A 22417-nucleotide genomic window follows, 5' to 3' on the forward strand; every position below is an offset into this window, starting at 1 on the left:
TCTTTATATGCGATTTTTCACACTTAAATGTATAAATCAAGTATCTCCTCTGAAAATAACTCTGTGAGTCATGACTGTCTACAATGGGTGTAACACCCGAGTCCCACTGTCTGTGATGTTTTCAGAGTTTTCAGAGTCCTATCTTCACTTTGTTTACATCGCCCGGACGGCCGGCTGACTCCTCCCCTCACGTATAAAAGTTGTTTAATTGAGGGACTAGAGAAAAGAAGAATAACATACTGTACTCACTGCTTAACTGTGTTTCTAGATCACGCTCATTTCAGGTAAATTTACATGCAGTGTGAAGATACGAGCATAATAAAGATCGCTAGCATTAGCATGCTAACACAACAATGCAGCGCGAGTTGTTTTGGTTTCATGCTGGTGCTCAAGGGCGACATCTGCTGGATCAAAACATTGCATATAAAGCCTCTAAGGGAATCCTGGCCGCACAAGAAGTTCCATACAAATAAACAACAAAACAAATCAAACAATTAATCAATTACATTACAGTAACAACGTTATGTACTAGAGCTTCTTTCCCGCATGTCATTCCCCTCTCTCTCTCTCTCTCTCTCTCTCTCTCTCTGTCTCTCTCTCTCTCTCTGTCTCTCGCTCTCTCTCTCTATCTCTCTCTCTTTATTTCCCTTTATTTTATTTTCCTTTATTTTATTGTCCTGTCCCTCAAAATAAGGGCATATGCATCTTCACATCCCCATAAAACTGCGTTTGTGTGACGTTTATTTTTCTGTTTTTCAGACTCTCAATCCAAGAAGACCGGCCTCTCCTCAAAGGTTTAAACTGAAATCAACTTTAATATATTCACGTCTAGCATGGGTACGAGAGGCCTTCTGGGCTGCCTCCTCATCACCGCCTTGCTCGGCTCGTCACACGCCGGGCTCGTGAAGAAAATCCTGCGGCATCGACGACAGACCCTGACGCCCCCCGATGAGCACAACGTCAGTCTGCCCAGCACGGACCACCCTGTGGTTTTCAACCACGTCTACAACATCAACGTCCCCGCCAGCTCTCTGTGCTCGGTGAACCTGGACGCCCCGGAGAGCACGCCGCTGCTCCCCAACGACGCTCCGGCCTCTCCAGGCCGTCGGGTCGACGAGCACACGGTGGACAGGGACAACCAGATCGTCTTCACCCATCGGATCAACATACCGCGGCGGGCCTGTGGATGTGCGGACGACCTGCCAGGCCTCAAAGATCTCATGAGCCGGCTGGAGATGCTGGAAGGAGAAGTTTCAGCTTTGAGGGATCAGTGCAGTGTGGACGGGGGCTGCTGCGGCGCCCAGGTCACAGGTAGGTCAGATAATGTTCCTCTCTTTACAATTCACTTATCACTCTTTTATCCAAAGCGACGTACATCAGAGAGTAAGAACAACACAAGCAAGGATCTAGAAAAAAGGGAACAATGTCAGTAAGAGCAAACGATCAGCTTTGAGTCTGATTGGACACACAGGTGCTGACAGGAAGTGACCAGAGGCAAAGCACAACATTGAGGGCAGTTCTTGAGAGCTCTAATCAGTATAGAAACCATCTTATAAGTCGTCGTTATCAAACAAAAACCACCGTCATTACCATCATCATCATCAATAATATGGAGACCATCATCATTAAGTTAGTAGGTATTCATGAAAGAGCTGGGTCTTTAGCTTTTTCTTAAAGGTGCAGAGGGACTCTGTAGTTAGTAGATAAATAAACATAAGAGCTTTGACCCCAGGAGTCTGCTTCAGTATGAGGGACATCCGGTCCAATCATCCGTCGAGCAGTTTCTTTGGAATCCAGTGCGTGGGGTTCAGTACTCCCCAACAGCTCTGTTACCTTGTGAATGAGGCTTTTGTGTCTCCAATGATATTCAGTTTTTAAATATCAGTGACAGGAAGAAATCGTCTCTTGTCCTCGTTGACCCCTTTGGGAGGATTTCTGAATATGCACAAAGCTTGAATTATGTAGAAATGAATAAGAGGAGCTGCTTCTGTGAATGTAAACGTTCAAATGAGTTGGGTCATCATGTCAATTATGGCTGGATGATATCGGGTTAAAAAATGACATTATGATTCTGTTTCTTTATGCGATATGTTTTGCGATTTAAAAAAAAAAAGAAAAAAAAGAAAATAATTTTCTGATCTCCGATATCTTGACCCTCTCCTTCTTTGATCACAAACTGGGTCCAGCGTGGTTCCTCACTTTATTGGTCCTGTTTTTCAGGACATTTCTGGTGTTTGGGGGCGGGAGTAGCTCAGTCTGTAGGGATTTGGGTTGGGAACCCGAGGGTCGCCGGTTCAGGTCTCAGAACGGATCAAATTTGGAAATTGGTCTGGTAGCTGGAGAGGTGCCAGTCCACTGCCTGAGCACTGCTGAGGTGCCCTTGAGCAAGGCACTGAACCCCCCCCCCACCAGCTCAGGAGTGCTCGCTGTGGGCAGCTCCATCACTCTGACATCTCTCCAATAATGTTTGTGCATGTGTGTATTTCAGCCTATACCTGAATTTCCCCTCAGTAAAGTATACATTAGTATTAAAAGTCTCAGTGAAATGAAGGAAGTGTAAGAGTAGTGTCATTCTGAAATGTACAAAAAGGATGACATTTCAGCATTTAAAACTATATTTTGGTATATAATTTTCTCGGACTTTCACACAGAAACTGGTCGTGAAGCGTTGATAGTTTGTTGGATGGTTATTTTTATTTCAAGCGCTGCTCCTCCGTTCACTCTTATCCCGTCTGCATCATGCAGGGATCATCTGCTAGCTGCGTAACTAGTCTGCTAACATTACAGTATGTTGCTGTAAAATTGGCCAAACTCAATTTTTCCATGTCAACACAGGTTAAATGATGTTTGCAGACGGCCTTTTTTTTGTTCACTGTTTTCTCTTCTTTGTCCTCAACGCTGAAACTGAAACGTCCCCCACAAACATTTCTCATCCCTCCGCATGGACTCACAGGCACACACATAAACAGAGCGAGAGAGAGAGAAATACTTTGCATGAAAGTCAGCTAGTTGTACGCAAATATTATATTTTGAGAATGAACTTCCAAACTCCATGTGATCTGCAGAGTCCCTCTGCACCTTTAAGAAAAAGCTAAAGACCCAGCTCTTTCATGAATACCTACTAACTTAATGATGATGGTCTCCATATTATTGATGATGATGATGGTAATGACGATGGTTTTTGTTTGATAACGACGACTTATAAGATGGTTTCTATACTGATTAGAGCTCTCAAGAACTGCCCTCAATGTTGTGCTTTGCCTCTGGTCACTTCCTGTCAGCACCTGTGTGTCCAATCAGACTCAAAGCTGATCGTTTGCTCTTACTGACATTGTTCCCTTTTTTCTAGATCCTTGCTTGTGTTGTTCTTACTCTCTGATGTACGTCGCTTTGGATAAAAGAGTCTGCTAAATCCAAATCCCTGCTGCTGTTTTTACAAGATTTTTTTATGTCAGGTTGGTTTAACAAACAAACGATCGTGTCATATGACCTTTACTTTCTCATGTCAGGTGACGTGGGAACTAAACCGTACTGCAACGGTCATGGGAACTACAGCTCTGAATCCTGCGGCTGTGTGTGCGGGCCCGGCTGGACGGGACCCAACTGCACCGAACCCGAGTGTCCCGACAACTGCCAGAACCGAGGCCGCTGCTCGGACGGAAAGTGCGAGTGCTTCAAAGGCTTCGGCGGAGACGACTGCTCGCTCCAGGTCTGCACCGTGGACTGCGGGGAACACGGGCAGTGCGCGGGCGGCGTTTGCGTCTGCTCGGACGGTTACCTGGGCGATGACTGCTCTCAGACCGAGTGCCTCAACAACTGCCGGGGCCGCGGCCGCTGCGAGGACGGAGAATGCATGTGCGAGGAACCGTGGACCGGCTCGGACTGCGCCGAACTCATCTGCCCCAAAGACTGCTACGACCGTGGGCGATGCGCGAACGGGACCTGCTACTGCGATGACGGGTTCGCCGGGGAAGACTGCGGGGAACGCACCTGTCCGCACGACTGCAACGGCAACGGTTTCTGCGTGGACGGCCGCTGCGTCTGCATCGCCGGCTTCAGCGGGGACGACTGCGCCCAGCTCACCTGCATCAACGATTGTAACGACCGAGGAATGTGCTTCAACGGCGTGTGCATCTGCGACGCCGGGTACCAAGGCGAGGACTGCAGCCAGCTGGCGTGCTTGAATAACTGCAACCACAGAGGCCAGTGTATCAACGGGCAGTGCGCCTGCGACGTCGGCTTCGTGGGCGACGACTGCTCCGAGCTCTCCTGCCCGAGCAACTGCCTGAACCGCGGCCGGTGCGTTAACGGGCAGTGCGTGTGCGAGGAAGGCTTTGCCGGCGAGGACTGCAGCATCAGGACCTGCCCCTCCAACTGCTACGGCCGCGGCGAGTGCGTAGACGGACGCTGCGAGTGTCACACGGGCTTCACGGGCGCGGACTGCGGCGAGCTGAGCTGCCCTAACGACTGTCAGAGCCGCGGGCGCTGCGTCGACGGGCAGTGCGTTTGCGACGAGGGCTTCACCGGGGAGGACTGCGGTCAGAAAGCGTGTCCCAACGACTGCCTGGGCCGCGGTCACTGCGCCGACGGGAAGTGCGTCTGTCGGGAAGGCTACTCCGGGGACGACTGCTCCGTGCTCGCGTGCCCGAGCAACTGCAACAGCAGGGGGCGCTGCGTCGATGGGAAGTGCGCTTGTGACAGCGGGTACCGAGGAGAGAGCTGTGCGGAGCTGAGCTGCCTCAACGACTGTCAGGACCAAGGTCGCTGCGAGGACGGCCGGTGCGTCTGTGACGAGGGATACATCGGAGACGACTGCTCAGAAGGTAAGAAGCTCTGACTACTGAAGAGGAATTCAATGTTAGTGTGAATTTATATTTATAAGTGGAACAGAGAGGAAGAGGTATATTAAAACAACATTATGTAGGAACGTGGTTTGGTGGGATTTGGCGCCCTCCGGAGGTCTCTGAGTGCAACTACACTGCCACAATACACAGTGCGTTTTATTGCATCATAGAAAATGTGAATTTGTTGACAAGCAGAGGATCCAGAAGGGAAACACTTTCTTTAATCACTACATATATATTGCTTTAGATGCTATTTTTTTGATCCAGTAGATGTCGCCCTTGAGCACCAGCATGAAACCAAAACAACTCGCGCTGCATTGTTGTGTTAGCATGCCGGCCGTCCCGGCGATGTAAACAAAGTGAAGATAGGACTCTGAAAACTCTGAAAACATCACAGACAGTGGGACTCGGGTGTTACACCCATTGTAGACAGTCATGACTCACAGAGTTATTTTCAGAGGATAGACTTGATTTATATTATATTTAAGTGTGAAACATCACATATAAAGACTTTAACTGAACAACTAGACTTTGCATTGCTTAGTTAGCTTCACTCTCTTCAGTTTGTCGTGCTCAATGACTGAGTGTCAGAACCTCATGGTTTTCACACTGTTCCTGCGGGTGCCTGACATTGTACTGCCTGTATCCACTCATGTCCTCTTTTTCCTGTTTTTCTGTTCAGATGCACACAAATAAATCGCCTCTGAGCTCTTTATCCCGCTCCATCCACACACAGCACCCTTTGGTATTTTTCCTGTCACTTGCTAAAAGACAAAAGTGACACTGAGGTCTCTAAGGTAAAAAAAAATAAAGTCAGTGGGTAGTCATTCATTGAGTTTTGTTCTCCTGTGCAGACAAGATTTACTTGCACTGCGTCTCGTTTGCAGACTTAGTAGTGGATAAAGGGTTAACTTAGTCGTAGCATGGGACAGATTTGTGTTTTTTGTTTGTGGAAATTTTTTGCAAGTTTGTTGCTGAAACAACGTTTATGACGTTTTTTGGGTCAGTCATAAAAAAAAGCACATTTTGGTCTCAATTAGGCTTTCACTTGGTTATTAAGGATGCATATAAATAGCTCAGTACATTGTTGAAACACACACACACACACACACACACACACACACACACACACACTAGTGGATTGGCAGTTTCTGAGTCCTGAATGTTTCCATGTGTCAAATAGATGTCCCATAAAAGCAAATACAGAGTGATGTCATTTCCTCCCGTTCTCACAATTCACTCACCAAGCATCTCGCAGAAAGTGTGCATAAAAAAAGGATCTAGGTTTTTGTGTGTTGCCGTTGTCTGCACTGTGTTCGCACTTTTTTTTTGTTGGCAGTTCTTCACACCGCAGCCCGTCCAGATGTGACTCTGGAGTTTGCATTAGCTCTGCATGGTGGATCGAGGGTTATGAGAGAGTGTACCAAGACAACACCCACAGTCGTTTTTTTATTTGCCCTCCTTTCTTCTTTTCCAGTGTCTCCTCCAAAGGACCTGACAGTCAGCGAGGTCACCAGTGACACGGTGGACCTGGCCTGGAACAACGAGATGCTGGTCACTGAGTACCTCGTGACCTTTGTGCCCACCAGTCCCGGCGGTCTCCTCCAGGAGTTCACCGTGTCAGGAGATAAAACAGCAGCCACAGTGAAAGAGCTGGAGCCGGGACTGGAGTACCTGATCAGCGTCTACGCTGTTCTGAGCAACAAGAGGAGTGTCCCCATCAGCGCCCGGGTCGCTACAGGTACATCACATGTTCCTGTGATACTTTAGTGAGAATGTTAGGCCTCTGGTAAGCGATGGGGTGATGTTTCATCAACGACATCACATGTAGAAACTCGTGTACAATAGCGGTATGTGATAGGACATTATGAGGTTGAGAAGGATCACATGGGTCGACGATTCCTCCTCTGCAGAGAGATCGTAGTATCAGTCTACACTCTATCTGTTCCAGTTCTATGTTCAATCATAGATGCATCCAACGTTTCCTTGCTTGTCCATTTCATGCCTTCTCTACTTATTCAGAGATAAACCAATCAAAGTGAACTGTACACCAACAGTGTCTCCTTTTGAAGGCTAAAAATGAAAAGAAAACTGAAGAGTTAGTTGGTCATTAAGAAGAACTCAACCTCAGAAATATGCAACTGGTTTGGATTTCCCCACAAAACAGTTATTTTCAAAATGTTTACAAAGATAACGTCTGACGGCAACACGTTAAATCTTTTCAATCATCTCAAGAGACGCCATGAAATTCATTCCTGTTTGTGGTTTAGCACTAGATTTTCCTCCACCGCTCCCCTCAGGCTCCCATAGGTCACATCCTAACCCCTTGTTTACTTCCTACAGACACACACAACAATAACAAGACTCCCAGTATTAATGAACGGCACAGCCTCGTCAGTCGTATGGAGCTGGTTTGGTTTTGCGGCATCAGACCTCGAACAAGCCACAGTCAGCTACGACGTTTGTTCAATGCCTGTTGCAACTAAAGGCGACAGCAGCTCAACCAATTTATGACCGCACGTCAAACAGAGGCGTGCAGCCGAGTGTGTCTCACTACATCCCACAAACAGCTGCTAGAAAGCAGCAAATACGAGTCAAACCATTTTCCCATTGCATCACAAGAAAGGGACGATGCTTAAAGCTTCTGATGCAGTCCAGTGCATATCTCTAAAGATGTGGTGCCCTTAGATCCATTGGAAAAAGCCTGCTTGTGTTTATCCACATGCCTAAACCTATCAGCCCCCAGGTATGAGCTACACAGCCTCAAGTATTCTGCTGATGTTGCTCTGCCTCATCTGTATTTTTTGCTGACCCCAGACTTAGTCCGCACCAGGACCAGAACCAAGCAAACTTAAAAATTAAGCCAATGTGGAAGTGCAAAAATCCTGCAGTTCGTCGAGTGTCCACTAGAGGCTGGCTGCAGAAGCCCAAGAAGTCACATACACACCCATTCAAAAAATTAACATGTTTACAGCCTGGTATAAAAAAAAACAAATAGGTCTGATCAGTTATGGTCATCACTGGTTCACACTGTACCAGGGGGTGAATTTCTTCAAAAACGGAGCTGTTTTGATTTGAACGATGCACGTTTCCATAGTTACGCACTTAGCTGACCTGATTGACAGGTGGGCGCGGTGTAACGGTTTGTCAGGAGGTTTAAAACCCGCCTCAGCTCCAGCTCTCAGCCTGTCGTTAGGTTGACTGAAAGTTAGACTGAGACAGCATTTCCAGCATGGAGACCGCCATCGATGGAACTCCAGCGCCCCCTGCAGGAACGGATGGGCGAAGTCACTCAGGCATCGTCCCATTGATATTTACAGTCTATGACTTTAACCTTTGACCCCCGGGTTTCCATTACCATAGACCATGAATGCACCACTCTTTTACACCTGTAGCCGACTGTAAGGATTGTTTAGCTTGTGAAAGAGAAGCAAAAAAAACAGAGTTCTTGTGGCTAAGCGATGAATGCATTAACTCGGTTTTGTTTCCATTCGTCTAGATCTTCCACAGCCAGAGGGTCTCATCTTCAAATCAGTGAGAGAGACCACGGTGGAGGTGGTGTGGGACCAGCTGGACTTCCCCTTCGATGGCTGGGAGATCTATTTCCGCAACACGGTCAGTTTGCCGCTTGAAGGGCTTTTTATGAAGCGACAGTTGGGGAAAAAGTGAGAAGTGATAAGCTATGCCTGCTTATTGGAAGTCTCAGCAAAACATGGATTTATTTCAGCGCGGACCATTAAAAATTGCTCTGACGTACAGGAAAAAAAAAAACCTCATCGAGGGCAAGTCTGGGAGCTGCGGGTAAAATCTGCTGCTTCCAATCCGAGGCCAGAAAATTGTGTGAAATTAAACGACTGTGCCAGCTGATAAGTTTGGCAGCCGCTGCAGAGTTTTGTACCACTTTTATCAATCGGTCGTCCTCTCCCGACCCTCGTGTTCATTTCCCTACGCTGGGCCGTGTGTGACAACTATTCTGTCAGGGGTCGTGTTGTTTTGGTTATCAGTCCTCGAACACATTTCCTCTTCTGCGTCGACAGTTTGGTTAATGCATACTGATGCGTCATCAAAACTCAATTTGCTGCACGCTGCGCTCTTAGAAGTTTTCTGTGACCTGATTTCTGAAGTGTCACAGAGAACAGAGAAATACAGATTATGTTAATTATATAATAAGAAAAAGAAAAAGTAGTGCAGCTTTCTAAACTTTAAAGGTCCAATCAGTGAGATGTGTAGAGAGTGAGATGATAAAGGTATCTTACTATCTGATCATTAAGGAAACATGTTGAAGTGCTGGCTTCTCTGACAACAATGCAGCAGCCAGTATGTCCTCCTTCTAACTTTAGATTCTGCTCCTGAATGCTCTGGATTTGTTTGGACCAGAGAAGGTAGGCGCTTTTAAGACACCCCCATACACAGCCCCCCATTTTGGACGCCCCTCGGTTTGCCAGATATGAGAGCAGTTATCAGGTCAACAGGTGTTGCAGCGATGGAAGCGGGCAAGAGAAGTGGTTCAGATAGAAGTGATTGTACCCGACCTAAAAAGCCTCTGCATGTTTCTAATAAGCTCCACGAGCAGAAACGTGCTCAAACTAGGATCAATATTGGAGATGCTTTTGAAAAATGGAGAGAGGTTAGAACACAGAAAGGTTTACAGACCCATGCAGAGCTGGATAAACACTGAAGCTTCAGAGTCCACCACATGGTGACCTGTGTGAGCATGGACTCTAGAGAGGAGGGGGGGGGGGGGGGGGGGGGGGGGGGGCAGCTCTCTATGATGTTTAGAATTTAGACTGCAGTACCCATTTTAAACACTAGGGGTCAGAGTTACATACCGCTCCTTTAAAGAAAAAACAATTAGAGATTGTCACATCTGTCAGGGTAATGCTTCATCAGAGTACAACACTGATGAAGGGGAAATCTAAACACAGAGCAGCTGGATGTCGTCTTCTGGCTCCTTCAGTTTCAGTTACGTTTGATTTCTTGGTTCTCTTGTGTGCATGTCTTTCAAATTAAGATTTGACACCAGTTTGTGCTTTTTCTTTTTTTTGTTTCCGTACAGAAAAAGGAAAATGGAAAAGTCTTGAGCACCGTTTCAAGCTCCCAGAACCAGTTCCTCCAGTCGGGCCTCGGACCGGGCCAGGAGTACGAAGTCTCCCTCAACATCGTCAAGAACGACACCAGAGGACCCCCGACGTCCAAAAGAGTCACGACCAGTGAGTGTCACTTCTCTGAGAGCAAACATGTGAGATTACAGATGATTCAAAACATCGAGTCAGGACTGGTTTGTCATCTTGCTCCATCTGGTAGCGATTAGCAGCGTGTTGGACACAGCTTCACCTCCCTTGAGCACAGAGTTAAGAAAAATACATTAACTGTCAACAGGAGACATTCCTTAATGAAAAGAAGAGTAAAAACAGGAAATCCCCTCCGGCTCTCCGTAGTTCCCTCTAACACATTTATGCTTACGAGCAATCAGTCAGGCACATTAAATCTCAGTCTAGCATGACCGTGTAACAGCTCAGTTTTCACTCTCACTCAGTCTCCCTCTTAGCTCTCGTCCTCCGCTCGCTTCAACTTTTATTGCAGTATATTGCTCCATACATTACTTTGTGAGACGCTGCCAGTTGTTCATGCTCATCGACATAACACGCCGGGCCAAACGGCTTTTCACTGTGCATGGAAAAACCATCTGTTTTACAAGAAGGACTCCCCGAGGGCATCACACCATTTCACGTCTGAAGTCATTTACTTGAGTAGGCTGAAGGTAGACTCGGCTCCAGGTCCTGAATTATAGGAGTACGTCCATAACTTTTGGTACTATTTACTATTTTAAAAAAAGCAGCGGAGCATTGTCAGGCGGCTGTTGTCATGGAGACAGACGCAAGACGCTTCATCGAAGCTCCTCGGCTGTGGAACGACCTGCCCGAGGATCTCAGACGAGCTACATCAGTATCTTCTTTTAAAAATACATTTTTATCGTAAGGCCTTCTTATAATCCTCGTTTCATCCATGATGTTTTTATTTGTTTCACTGTTAACTTTAGCCGATCTTTGTCTCGGTTTGTTTATCTTTTCTCTGTTAATTGGATGATTGCTGCACGCAACAGAGCGCAATTGAACGCCTCGCCTGTAATAAACGCTTTGAGGCTACTTGGTGCACAAAATGTGATTCATTTTTCTTTGTTTTGGTCTTTAAAAGGTGTTAAATTAGAATTTAAAATGAATGTTGTCATTAGTAATTCCTCTTTCTGATGATGTACTTCTGAGATTTGAATAATCACTCTCTCTCACCCTCCCCCCCCCCGACCCCCCCTCAGGGATTGACGGCCCCCGGCAGGTGGAGGTGAAGGACGTCACAGACTCCTCCGCTCTGATTGGATGGTCTCAGCCGCTGGCTCCCGTGGACAGAATCACCTTGTCTTACGGGCCCGGCTCCGCCCCCTCAGATGAAACCAGCGTGGAGGTTCCTCCTCCAGACAAGCAGTACAGCATCGACGGCCTGCAGCCCGACACCGAGTACAGCGTGTCGCTCGTTTCAAGGAGCGGAGACGTCAGCAGTGATCCTGTCCTGACCACATTCACTACAGGTCAGCGGGAGATATCACTCTGAATTTTATATTTTTATTTCATTCAGAGCTTGTGCAGGCCTGGACTTCTGAATATAAACTTCTTTTTAATAGATAAATAGATAGATAGATAAATAGATACTTTATTGATCCCAAGGGAAATTCAAAGCATCCAGTAGCAGGTTACAAAGACATGACATGAAACATTTGTTACAAATTAACCACAAAACCGACGCCCCCCCCCCCATACATATATATTAACCTGAAAAAAAGATTTAAAGAATCCCTCTAGATGAATCAAACTTAAACTGTGCAATTAAAAATAGACTTATACAAGAAATGTACATAACCCGTGCAGGGATAAAAATATATGTGACATTTAAACAAGAACCTAAAAACAGTTGAGGAAAAAATCTGTAATTAGACCTGAATATAAAAAATAAAAAAGTGTTGACCTTCTGAAGTTGTGTTGTTTATATATGTACAGCAATGTTTAAAAAGAAGACATTAAATAACAGTCAGTGTAAACATTAAAGGTGCGATTTAAATAATTGTGAGGTTAAAAGTCTAATGCAAATGGACCAATACACAAAGTCCATCATGTTGAGATGGCATTGGGGATATAATAATTTATCCAAATGATTTACAGATAAAAAAATATGTGAAGCGTTGAGTGCAGTGTTGTTTAATCTAGAGCCTGACCGATTAATTGACCAGCCAATAATATAGGCCGATATTAGCATATCAAGTGACTATCTGCATCGGCTATTTTTTTATCTCGGATATGCATCAAAATTACAAAAAAAAATGTAATCAGTCAAGTAGCGTTTCATTTGAGTATCATTGTATAACACTAGAAATTCTCTTCAAGCTGTCTCCAGCTAACAAACTGTAATCCAGGATTACAAACTCCACATGCCTCTGGGCGACCCCCCCAAAACAGACTGCATCTGGTATAGCTTACTGGTCCAGCTCAGACTGCAGCTTTTACAGAAAGAGTAAAAATGTATGCCTTGTGCATTAATGTAAAGTTTGTGAGCAGAACGTTTATCTGACTTGAAAATGTATTTGCTCAGCCCTGGATGGTCCCAGAAACCTGCAGGTCGTTTCCCAGACAGAGGACAGCATCACTCTGGAGTGGACCAACAGTCGAGCCGACGTCGGCAGCTATCGAGTGAAATTCAGCCCCATCTCTGGAGCGAGTCACGGTGAGGATCTGTTCCCACGAGGACCGGGAGAAACCACCGGAGCTACTATCACAGGTAACGCTCAAAAGCACGAGATAAAAAGTCTGCACACTCACAGATTCTATCAGTCACACCTCCGGGTCTCTTTTGTGACTCTGTGTGGCAGGGCTGAAGCCGGGGACGGAGTATGGGATCGGAGTGACTGCTGTGAAGAATGAGAGCGAGAGCCTCCCTGCTACTACCAACGCAGCGACTGGTGAGAAACGCAGCAGAACAGCTGTGCAAACAGTCGTCCTTCTCACCCCTTCATAAATATCCAGACGGGAGAATTTGTTGATACAAATTGGGTGATGAAATGAAACTAATGGGGCTAAAAGTGAAGCAACAGAAGTGATGAGAGATTTAAAAAATACCAGAGTGTGAAATTTACAATCAAGTCTGTTTTCTCTTCCGTCAAGACATCGACCCTCCCACCGATTTCGAGGAAGTGGAGTCCACAGAGACGTCCCTCACCTTGAGGTGGCGGAAACCGGAGGCCAAGGTGGGTGCCTACAGGCTGGTGTACGCCACCGGAGACGGCCTGATCGAGATCGAGGAGATCCCGGCCGCGGCGACGAGCCACGTTCTCACCAACCTGACTCCTGGGATGAGCTACACCCTCACTCTGGCTGCAGAGAGAGGTCTCAAGAGGAGCTCGCCCGTCACAATATCTGCATCCACAGGTGGGTGGAGAACGATGTCATGGCGATATGATGATAAAATAAGTTCAGGAGAAAAGAGGAAATAAGTCTGTTATTATGATACATTTAAATTCCTCCAAAAATTTCAGTTAAAACTCGGCTTGACGAGCGATAATTTCTTTTGAAAACGTGATTATTCCAAAAGTTGATCGCATGTCTGAAATTATAGTTTTTTTTTGCATTTCACAACTGTTTTTGTTATGCTTTTATTTTTTATTATTTTTTTATTATTATTATTTTATTTTTATTCATTTATTTTTATTTTATGTATTAGGTGCAATAGAGTGACAAACTGGTGACATATACATAACAAATGAGGCAAAAAAACAAACAGACAAGGTCAGGACAACAACTTCAAAACACAGTAAAAATAAAAATACATTTAAAAAATAAACAAATAAAGACATGCTTATCAAAATATGCTTTTATTTTGATAACGGTCAACTGATCCAAAAATGCATCCACCAAACAACAACAACAAGAACTCCTTGTATAATTTTTGCACCTCGTTCAAACCATCGTCCGAGTATCTGCTGCTCCGGAAACCGTTCAGCATGCCGCCCTTTTGTAGCCAGTGAGTGTTGTTGTTTGTTGTTGTAGCCAGGATTTCAGATCTGAAGGATTACATCTTCAACGTTGGAGATAAATCTGCAGCAAAACGACAATGATCAATATGACTCCTCTCTGATGCTTTCTTGATTTGTGCCTTTTTTTGTTTTTCCTTGTAGCCTCTTTCACATTTTATTTAGCTGACTCTGACGACCGCGAGCTAACGACTCCTACAGGCGCCGAGGACAATGTCATTAGCTTTTCAAATTTAGACCCCTCTGAGCCTCGCTTCTCTGGGGCGGATCCTGAGGACGAGCTCGGAGCGCTGACGATTTCGGGCGTCACGCCTGAAGGATTTGACCTCTCGTGGAAACTGAGCGCTCGCACAGTTTACGACGGTTTCACAGTCGAGTATACAGACACACAGGGACTGTCAGACGTGAGACAGATTCAACTTCCTGGAGATGCCACTGCCTCTAGAATCCAAGGCCTCGAGGCATCAACAGAATATCAAATAAAACTCAGTGGAATAAGCGGTAGTCAAAGATCTGCACTACTTGAAGCGGTTGCAGTTACAGGTATACGTTTTTCTTTGAGACCAAATGTTTAAGGGACACTTTGACCTTGTTCAGACTGCTCGTCAAAATCAAAAAAATCTGGTGAAAAAATGAAGACAATGTGGAAGTGCAAAAAACTGCAATTCCTCAAGCGTCCACTTGGACTGCCTCTAAAAGCCCAGGAAACCCCATCAACTCTAAAAAGCAAACTTAAGCAGCAGAAATCAAAATGTTCACATCCTGGTACTTAAATGATTTGGGTCTGAAAAGCTAATTTCTTGAGGGATGATGCCTGTTTTTAGATCTGTTTGAGACAGCCTTTTCAAAATGGCGGCCGCCATTGTTTGGCTTCAAAATTCCCTCTCCAGAAACCAATGAGTGATGTCACTGAGACTACGTCCATGTTTAATACAATCTGTGGTCAAAATCAGCCTTCAGGCATATCTGATTTTATGAAGATTGTTTTAAAGCCTTGATAGCAAAAAAAAAAGTTTTGTGATTTTTGCAAATGGGATCCAACTCACATCTGGAGGCGGGGTTAAAATTAAATTCCAATCACTTCTGTTGCTGTCTTTTAGATGTCAAACTGAAATAGATTTAGCTGCAGTCTAAACAAAGCCTCTGTCCTGTAGTTTCTACAACTTTTCTCTTCAGTGGAGAAGAAGTGAAATGCTTGCTTTAACCAGCGAGGCGTTATGATTTGCATGATGAGTTGAGATTTTTAGAGTTAACAAAAATCATCTGCAAAACGTTTAGGAGGAACAGCATGACGACAAACCAAACAAAGAGAACCTTAACTCATTTCCATTTCATCCCATCCGCCATCTCAAACAAGGCTTCTGTAGAGAAAGTTGCTTTCCAAATTTCAAATACAGGAAGAAGAAGTCTAAAGTGGGAACTCTGGGCCTGATTCACAGGAAGACTGCGTAGGTGTTGCTTGAACTAAACCTGTTGCAAGTCTAATTCACAAAGCATATGCAAAGGGTTTAATGTAACCCTGAGTGTGCCAGAGAGAAAATAACGTCTTTGCGTCGCTTTTGATTACACATATTTTAATGAGCCTTTATGCTTTCGTTTTGGGAAGATTTGGTCGCTTTTGAACTTGGAAAAAACATCTTCTTGAAAACCAACAGTGCTAACGAGCGAGTTGGTGGTAACTGCGCCACAGTATTTACAACTGGCAGTTTCCACAGGATTCTATGGAAGCGACTAGTGATCAGAATTCAAATGATAAAGCTAATTTGAAAATGAAAATGCATTAACAGAAATGCTTTTTAATTTTGTGTATTATTTGACTCAAAAATAAAATTATGACTAATTTATCTAATTTACCCCATCACCTATCGTACTGCGCGTTCTGCCTGGGAGCGGAAGTCTGACGTCACTTTCCTGTGCCATCCACTTTGCCATTTCATTTTCTAGTTGGTTTGACTTATGAGAACTTTTTAGCAAACAAAAAACAAAAAGCCAAAGACCTTTTTGTCTTCATTTGAATTATGTCATACAAAATGCATGATACAAATTTAGCGGAGCATTTTTTGAAAATGAAAAAGCAAATGTCATTTTCTTCTTCATTTTAATTTAGTCAAAGAATGTGCATTTTTTAAGTTGAAAACTAAAATGCAAATTAGATAAATTAGTCATAATTTTATTTTTGAGTCAAATAATACATCCATATTCTGAAAATTAAAAAACATTTCTGTTAATGGATTTTCATTTTCAAATTAGCTTTATCATTTGAATTCTGATCACTAGTCGCTTCTACAGGAATCATGTGCTTAGCTTTCAAACAGCTCGAGCCCCCACCCCACTGGGTCTGTTACTGGATTGTAAATGCAGCAGAGGGCATGGGTCATGTAGTAATAAAGAGAAACAACGTGCAAACAACAGGTTGAATTAGTCTTTCCGAGGATGTTTTTTTCTGTTAATTTGGTGACTGCTTCGACGTTTTGTTGATAAAGTGATGGGATACAGGATCTGGAGTCTGAACACATTGCTTTAGTTTGATATTGTGCATGCAGCTGGCTCCGTCAAAAAAATAGACTTGGCGCATATTTGGAGCAGAGCGGATTGTCGCTGCTGGCACCTGCAGGAGACAGACAGTGGAAACATGAGCATTCAATAGACAGCGCAGCGCACATGACTCCTGTGGAAACGGGCAGTAAGGGGATATCGCGCAACTTTCCAGTGATCTGGACGAGCTGCTTTGGCTGACAGGTGAAAATAAACTTGTATCACATCTGGAAAGATTGCGCAATAAACAGGGAAAGGTGTCCCGTCCACATCCAGAGAGGGAGAGAGAGAGAGAGGATGCTGACAGCTCATCAGACTCAAACCACCAAAACAAATTTATTGGCCGGTTTGTGCTTGAATGTCATTAGCCCAATATGCTCTGTGAATTGGACCTCGAGAGGAAGCCATAGATTTGACTTTATGTGGCTTTTAGCAGCCGCTGTCCATTCTCAGTGAATCCTCCCCTCTGAGTTCCCTGATTCATTAATAACCTTCAAGTACACAGACAGTCCACTGTCCCAGCTTCATCCTGTATTTGACTTTTAAATACCCCAATTTTTCTCTAAAAGCCTGCACCGCTGATTTCATCCTCATCACTCGCCGCCTGCCGCCACAATTAAATGCTTCCCCCGGCAGTTGGATAAATGACACGGTGTGTCACCCGCATGTCAAAGAAGTTGAGTTTTCGACAGTCTCTCTTTTTTTAAAGATAGCAACAACAAGAACATGGCTGTGCATGGCTTCACCATCCATTTGAAGATGACTGTGTACTTTCACGCTGGTGGACTACTCAGAAACTTCAAATATTAATGGCTCTGACTCAGTCGCCATTAATGCCTCAGCTGCTGCTTAGTATGAGCGACGATTCAGGAAAAAGATGGAGCATAAGAAACAAGAGAAAGTGCTGAAATCTACTCAGAGATGAGGCAGTTTGTGCAGCTATTATTTCTCTTGAAAACTACTGTGTGCTCCAATTTTATTTTTTTAACCAAGTGTCTTCTTTACAGGTTATTCTTTTCAGCAGATCCGGTAACAACATTCCTTCATTAACCTGCTTTTATTCATTTTAGCAACCAAGCCTACCTCTCCTGACGTGCTAACGCTGAGAATCAAAAATGTCCAAACGACCCCACAAACTGCTCGGGATACTCAACAAACTCAAACCCCAGAACCCCTTAACACTGAGGCCCCTCCCACAACAGAGGCCCCTCCAATTTCAACGGCTCCTCCCACACATGTGGCCCCTCCCATTTCAGAGGCTCCTCCTACAAATGTGGCCCCTCCCATTTCAGAGGCTCCTCCCACTTCTGATTCTGATGTAATGAGCTCTGGGGCTGAGCCTGAGAGCTCGATCTTGGATGTAGTGAGAAACCTCACAGTCAATGTTTCCTCCTCTAGCGTCAGCCTGACGTGGTCGGCGCCTGATGACGCGTTCGATAGCTTTTCGGTCGAGGTCAGTGCTTCATCAAAAACTCACCTGACCTCACTGCCAGGAAATATAAGGAAGGCTGAAATCGAGGGTTTGACGCCCTCGACACAATATAATATAACATTACATGGGCTGGTGGAAGGGAAGAGATCTTTACCTCTCAGAGTTTTTGCCACAACAGGTACATGGAGCTTGATTTGTTATTTTAAGGCTCGCATCACATCCCGTCTTCATCACAGTCACTCCTTTAAAATGTTTCAGGATGCCTGCATGGTTATTTTTGTATTCATCAGAGAATTGATGTTAATCGTAATATACAAAATGTTTATCCCCCTCCCATTTTGCTCTGCTTTTACTACTACTGTGTCAGAAAGTTAAAATATTGCATGAATATCGTGTTTTAATTTGAAAACAACTGAAAAAGTTGCAATTTTAAAGTTCTGTTATGTTGAAAAAGATTTCAAGTTTTGTCCATTTAGTGTTTTAAATAATTTTACTTATCATCGCCATAAATCTTCAAATGATTTTTTCCAAATCCTACAACTTGACTTCCTGTTTGCCAACTTTGTTTTTGTTAGAGTTTCACTTAAATCCTGAAATCTGACAAAACCAAAATCCTGACATCGTCTCAAATACGATGTTGGACCTTTCGAGATGAATCATTGTGAAAGTTATTTTTTTCTTTTCATTTGACCCCACTCTGATCTGTCTTATCTACCAGCTGAGCTGAAGCCCTCGGTGGTGAACCTCACCATCTCTGACAAAACATGGGACGGCTTCACTGCGTCCTGGCGCCCCGTCGATGGGGAGTTTGAGAGCTTTGTCATTGAGGTAACAAACTTGGAGAATTTCGCAGAGAGCCAGAACCTCACTGTGTCCGGAGACGCTCTCAGTCTGGGCATCTCGGGGCTCAATCCCAACACCAGCTACATGGTTGGCCTGTTTGGGATGCATCAGGGCTCCTTCCTTGAACCACTGTACATTGAAGCCACCACAGGTACCGGCGACTTAAAGCGTTGCAGACCTTTAAAATCTTTCTTTCCTTTTTTTGTGTTTATCATTCAGACACTAGATCCTCACTCACATTGAAACATCCACACCTCGCTGCATGAAACAAAACAAAACAATAACCCGATTCCTCTTTCATCACCGCTGTCCAACACCCTGATCACTTTGAAATGTACCTCTTCATCTTAACCAACATGCCATGAACCATTCCTTACCCTCCAGCCACTGTTTCTGTCTCGCTGAGAGAGGGCAGGGTGATGAAATTGCATCACCGAGCCAAGCAAACGCCCCCTCAAATGTTCACCCTTACTCCCCCCGAACTGCTCCCATCATCCCAGTGACAAAAGTGCATGAAGCCCCCCCTCCTCCCCCTCCTCCCCCCCTCTCCATCGCTCACTCTACCATCCCCTGCATCGTGGTGAGGTTTGACGCTGATGTGCTGCAATGATTGCAAAAGCAACAAAAACCAATAACTCTCGCTCTCACACGGCCGTCACACCATGACAGCGTGACCATCTCATCTCATCCCATCAGCCGCCATTCAGTGTGTAATCGATTAACCTTGAAGGGATCATTTGCCCGTTGGATGTGTCAGTGCTCGCGTGAGTTCAAGTGACAGTTTGTGTGAATGACACAGTTAGTTTTGACCGTTTGGATCGTTTAGATTTGCCAGTTTTTGATGCTTGGTTTGTTTGAGTCTGGTTGTAAATACACTCATTTCCTTCTGGACTGCTAGGTGGCAAATGATTAAATCCTCTTGTCACTATCAAGGTAAAGAGCTGATATCGTCTAACAGTACGCCACCTTTCTAAAAGCTTGAATGAAGCTTAAACAGTTTGCTGCAAGCTTGAATGCATCTGAAATTCTTTCTAATTGCACGTGAAACATCTTTTAAAGAACTTTCCTGTTCTGCTTGGATTGATCTGGTGCAACATTTTGCAGGATAGATCTGGTCCTCTTGTTAACTGCATGCTCTGATCTGCATGTCACGGACACAACTGAATTAATTACTTCACCACATTTTCACATTTAAAAACAACACCTACTTCACTTAAACTTGCAGGTTAGATTTCTTCAGCTATTTACAATGAAGGCTTTTGGCAAAACCTGTTTTATCTATTTTTAATCCTCAAAGGCATTGGGCATAGTCGGTTCAGATTCTTGTGCTGCTAAGGTAGAATTTGATTTACATTTGCATGTGTTTAATCTTTTGTTAAGCTACTCAGGCAATCAGGAATTGCTAATCGTGGTGGTGAGTTTCCTTTCACACTATGTGATGCACTTTGACTAGAGCCTGACCGATATATCGGGATGCCAATATTCATGTTTATATCGGTATAAGCGTATACTTTCGAATTTATGCAAGATACTGAATTTTTACAAAACAATCTAAGCAGGATTTACAAACGGAGTGACAGTTTAGATTGTCCTGTAGAGTGGCTAATAGTGATGCGAGTGATTAGCCAACTAAACAATTAAACATCATCACCCTTGCAAGTCGTCACCTGAATTGCTAGTCGGTTAAACTTTGGATTTCACGTTTATGCTATGTCGTAACTGTTACGCAGCAGCCTGCCACTAGATGGGGCTGCAGCTCCAGTTAATAGAAACAAAAAATACACTTCCACATGTTCCTCTAACTCTAATATGTGTCTCTAGTTTGTCTACAAACCCCCCAATTATGAGAAAAGTCCATCCTCTCCGTCTTTTGCCTGCTCCACTTTTCAGAAAATGTGTGCTCTAACAGGCCGTTTGGAGATTTTCCCTTCATGACATCACAAAGGGCAGTAGCCCCTCCCCCAGGTGGGTGACACTCCCACAGCTAGGTGTTTGTTCTGCCCTCTGAGTCTGCCTTCTCACTGTAAACAATAGGACATGGAGCGAGAAAGCCCGAGTACACCCAAGCCCTTCCACAGAGGGGGCGTGGTCAGACACAGCTCATTTACATATTTAAAGGTACAGACACAGAAACAGCCTGTTCTGAGCAGGGCTGAAATAGAGGGGTTTATAGACATGATCAAATACAGGATCAGAGTGGATTTAGAACAAGAAACTTCACACACATGTTTTGAGGAGCTCAGAGACGCCGCTCTTCTTGTCTGCAGCACACGTAGCTTAGCATCACAGCCAAGCAGAATTCACTGGAACAGGTTGATGATGTACGTGTTTGTAAGATATCAACTGTGTGAGTACCTCAAGGTTGGCGCGGTATATTTTCTACATACATTAGATTGGTCGTGTGTAATTCTCCGTTTGAACATCCCGTATTGGTCAGGCTCTAACGTAACCTCAAACCTTCCAATAATAATTTATTATCATCACTAATTGTTCTGCACAAAGATTCTAACCACGATTTCTCCCTTCAGTGATTCTGCCAACACTTGGCAAACTATTTATCTCAAACTTAACGTCCGAGAGCTTTTCAATCCACTGGAACGGCACTGATGGAACATTTGATGGTTTTATCCTGGAGATAATTGATTCTGACTGGCTGACGGAGCCGCGAGAATGTAATATATCCCACGTTGTGAAGTCCTATGACGTCACGGGGCTCCGGCCCAGCACTGATTATGTAGCCTACCTCTATGGGACTTATAAGGGATCCCGAACAAGCGCTGTCAGTATTGTTGCATCAACAGGTATTTAGATTTCTTTCTTTGTCTAACCTTAAGATAGGGCTACCTCTAATTCTGTTATCATGTTATTGTGTGACTGTAAGGTTAACTTCAGACTGGACGTTAAGTCAGACACATATTCATGCTTTTTTATTCCCATAAATGAACATCTGTTATATTTTTTTTCTCCCCTGTAGCTGAAGAGCCTGATTTATCCAGGCTAGTCGTTTCTAACATTACCTCAGACAGATTTTCTCTGTCATGGCGGACAGGAGGAAAGGCGTTTGATAATTTCATAGTAGAAGTCAGAGAATCTGCTTTGCCCTCGCAGGCGATGGGGCGCGCTCTCACCGGAGACGTGCGCTCAACGGTAATGGCCGGGCTCAAAGCGAGCACAAGGTACAACATAAAGCTGTACGCCAGCGATGGCGGGCAGAACACGCCGCCCCTGTTTGAAGTAGCTACAACAGGTATCACTTTACATGCAATTTTTTAGAAAAGAGGTCATATTCTGCCCTTTTTGGGGTTCGTATATTTAATCTATGTATCTACTAAAGTATGTTCACAATAGATAAAGTTCTTAAAAAAGTCTGTTTTCATGAACTGTCGCTCCATGCACCGGCTCTCTTCTGACTCTCTCTCTAAGGCTCTGAAGTGCCCACGTTCAGAGTCCCCACGTGTGCCAAGTCTGATCTGATTGGTCGGCCTGTCGGCTCTGCTGTAATTGGCCAGTCGCTCAGCACGGTTCTTGGAAATGTCCCGCCCCTTTTACCATATTGGGAATGCAGCCACTTTGGCTCCGAGGAGAGCAAAAACATTAGCACCTTAGCACTACTGTGCTACCGCAGGCTACGGCATACTGTGGGCGTGCTACAGAAGTTAACGGGCGTGCAACATGAGCTGCAGGGCTTAC

General features: G+C 44.6%; 1 protein-coding gene across 7 annotated transcripts in view; it reads left to right on the plus strand.

Moving 5' to 3' along the window:
• Nucleotides 1-769: 769 nt before the first annotated feature.
• Nucleotides 770-22417, plus strand: part of LOC132992068 (tenascin-like) — a 34815-nt gene continuing 13167 nt past the window's right edge. For 2 of the 7 annotated variants that reach the window (XM_061061182.1, XM_061061183.1), the window contains exons 1-9: nucleotides 770-1311; nucleotides 3510-4823; nucleotides 6322-6585; nucleotides 8344-8459; nucleotides 9901-10054; nucleotides 11158-11427; nucleotides 12483-12668; nucleotides 12760-12849; nucleotides 13052-13315. In XM_061061182.1, the coding sequence (XP_060917165.1) occupies nucleotides 834-1311; nucleotides 3510-4823; nucleotides 6322-6585; nucleotides 8344-8459; nucleotides 9901-10054; nucleotides 11158-11427; nucleotides 12483-12668; nucleotides 12760-12849; nucleotides 13052-13315 (3136 nt within the window). In that variant the 5' untranslated portion in view covers nucleotides 770-833. Of the gene's footprint in view, nucleotides 1312-3509; nucleotides 4824-6321; nucleotides 6586-8343; nucleotides 8460-9900; nucleotides 10055-11157; nucleotides 11428-12482; nucleotides 12669-12759; nucleotides 12850-13051; nucleotides 13316-14061; nucleotides 14461-17522; nucleotides 18063-18602; nucleotides 18879-21255; nucleotides 21529-21701; nucleotides 21975-22417 lie in introns of all 7 variants that reach the window. The other 5 variants (XM_061061177.1, XM_061061178.1, XM_061061180.1 and 2 more) reach the window with 5 other exon arrangements.

The sequence above is a fragment of the Labrus mixtus genome, chromosome 17 (genome assembly GCF_963584025.1).
Source record: "Labrus mixtus chromosome 17, fLabMix1.1, whole genome shotgun sequence".
Taxonomy (NCBI): domain Eukaryota; kingdom Metazoa; phylum Chordata; class Actinopteri; order Labriformes; family Labridae; genus Labrus; species Labrus mixtus.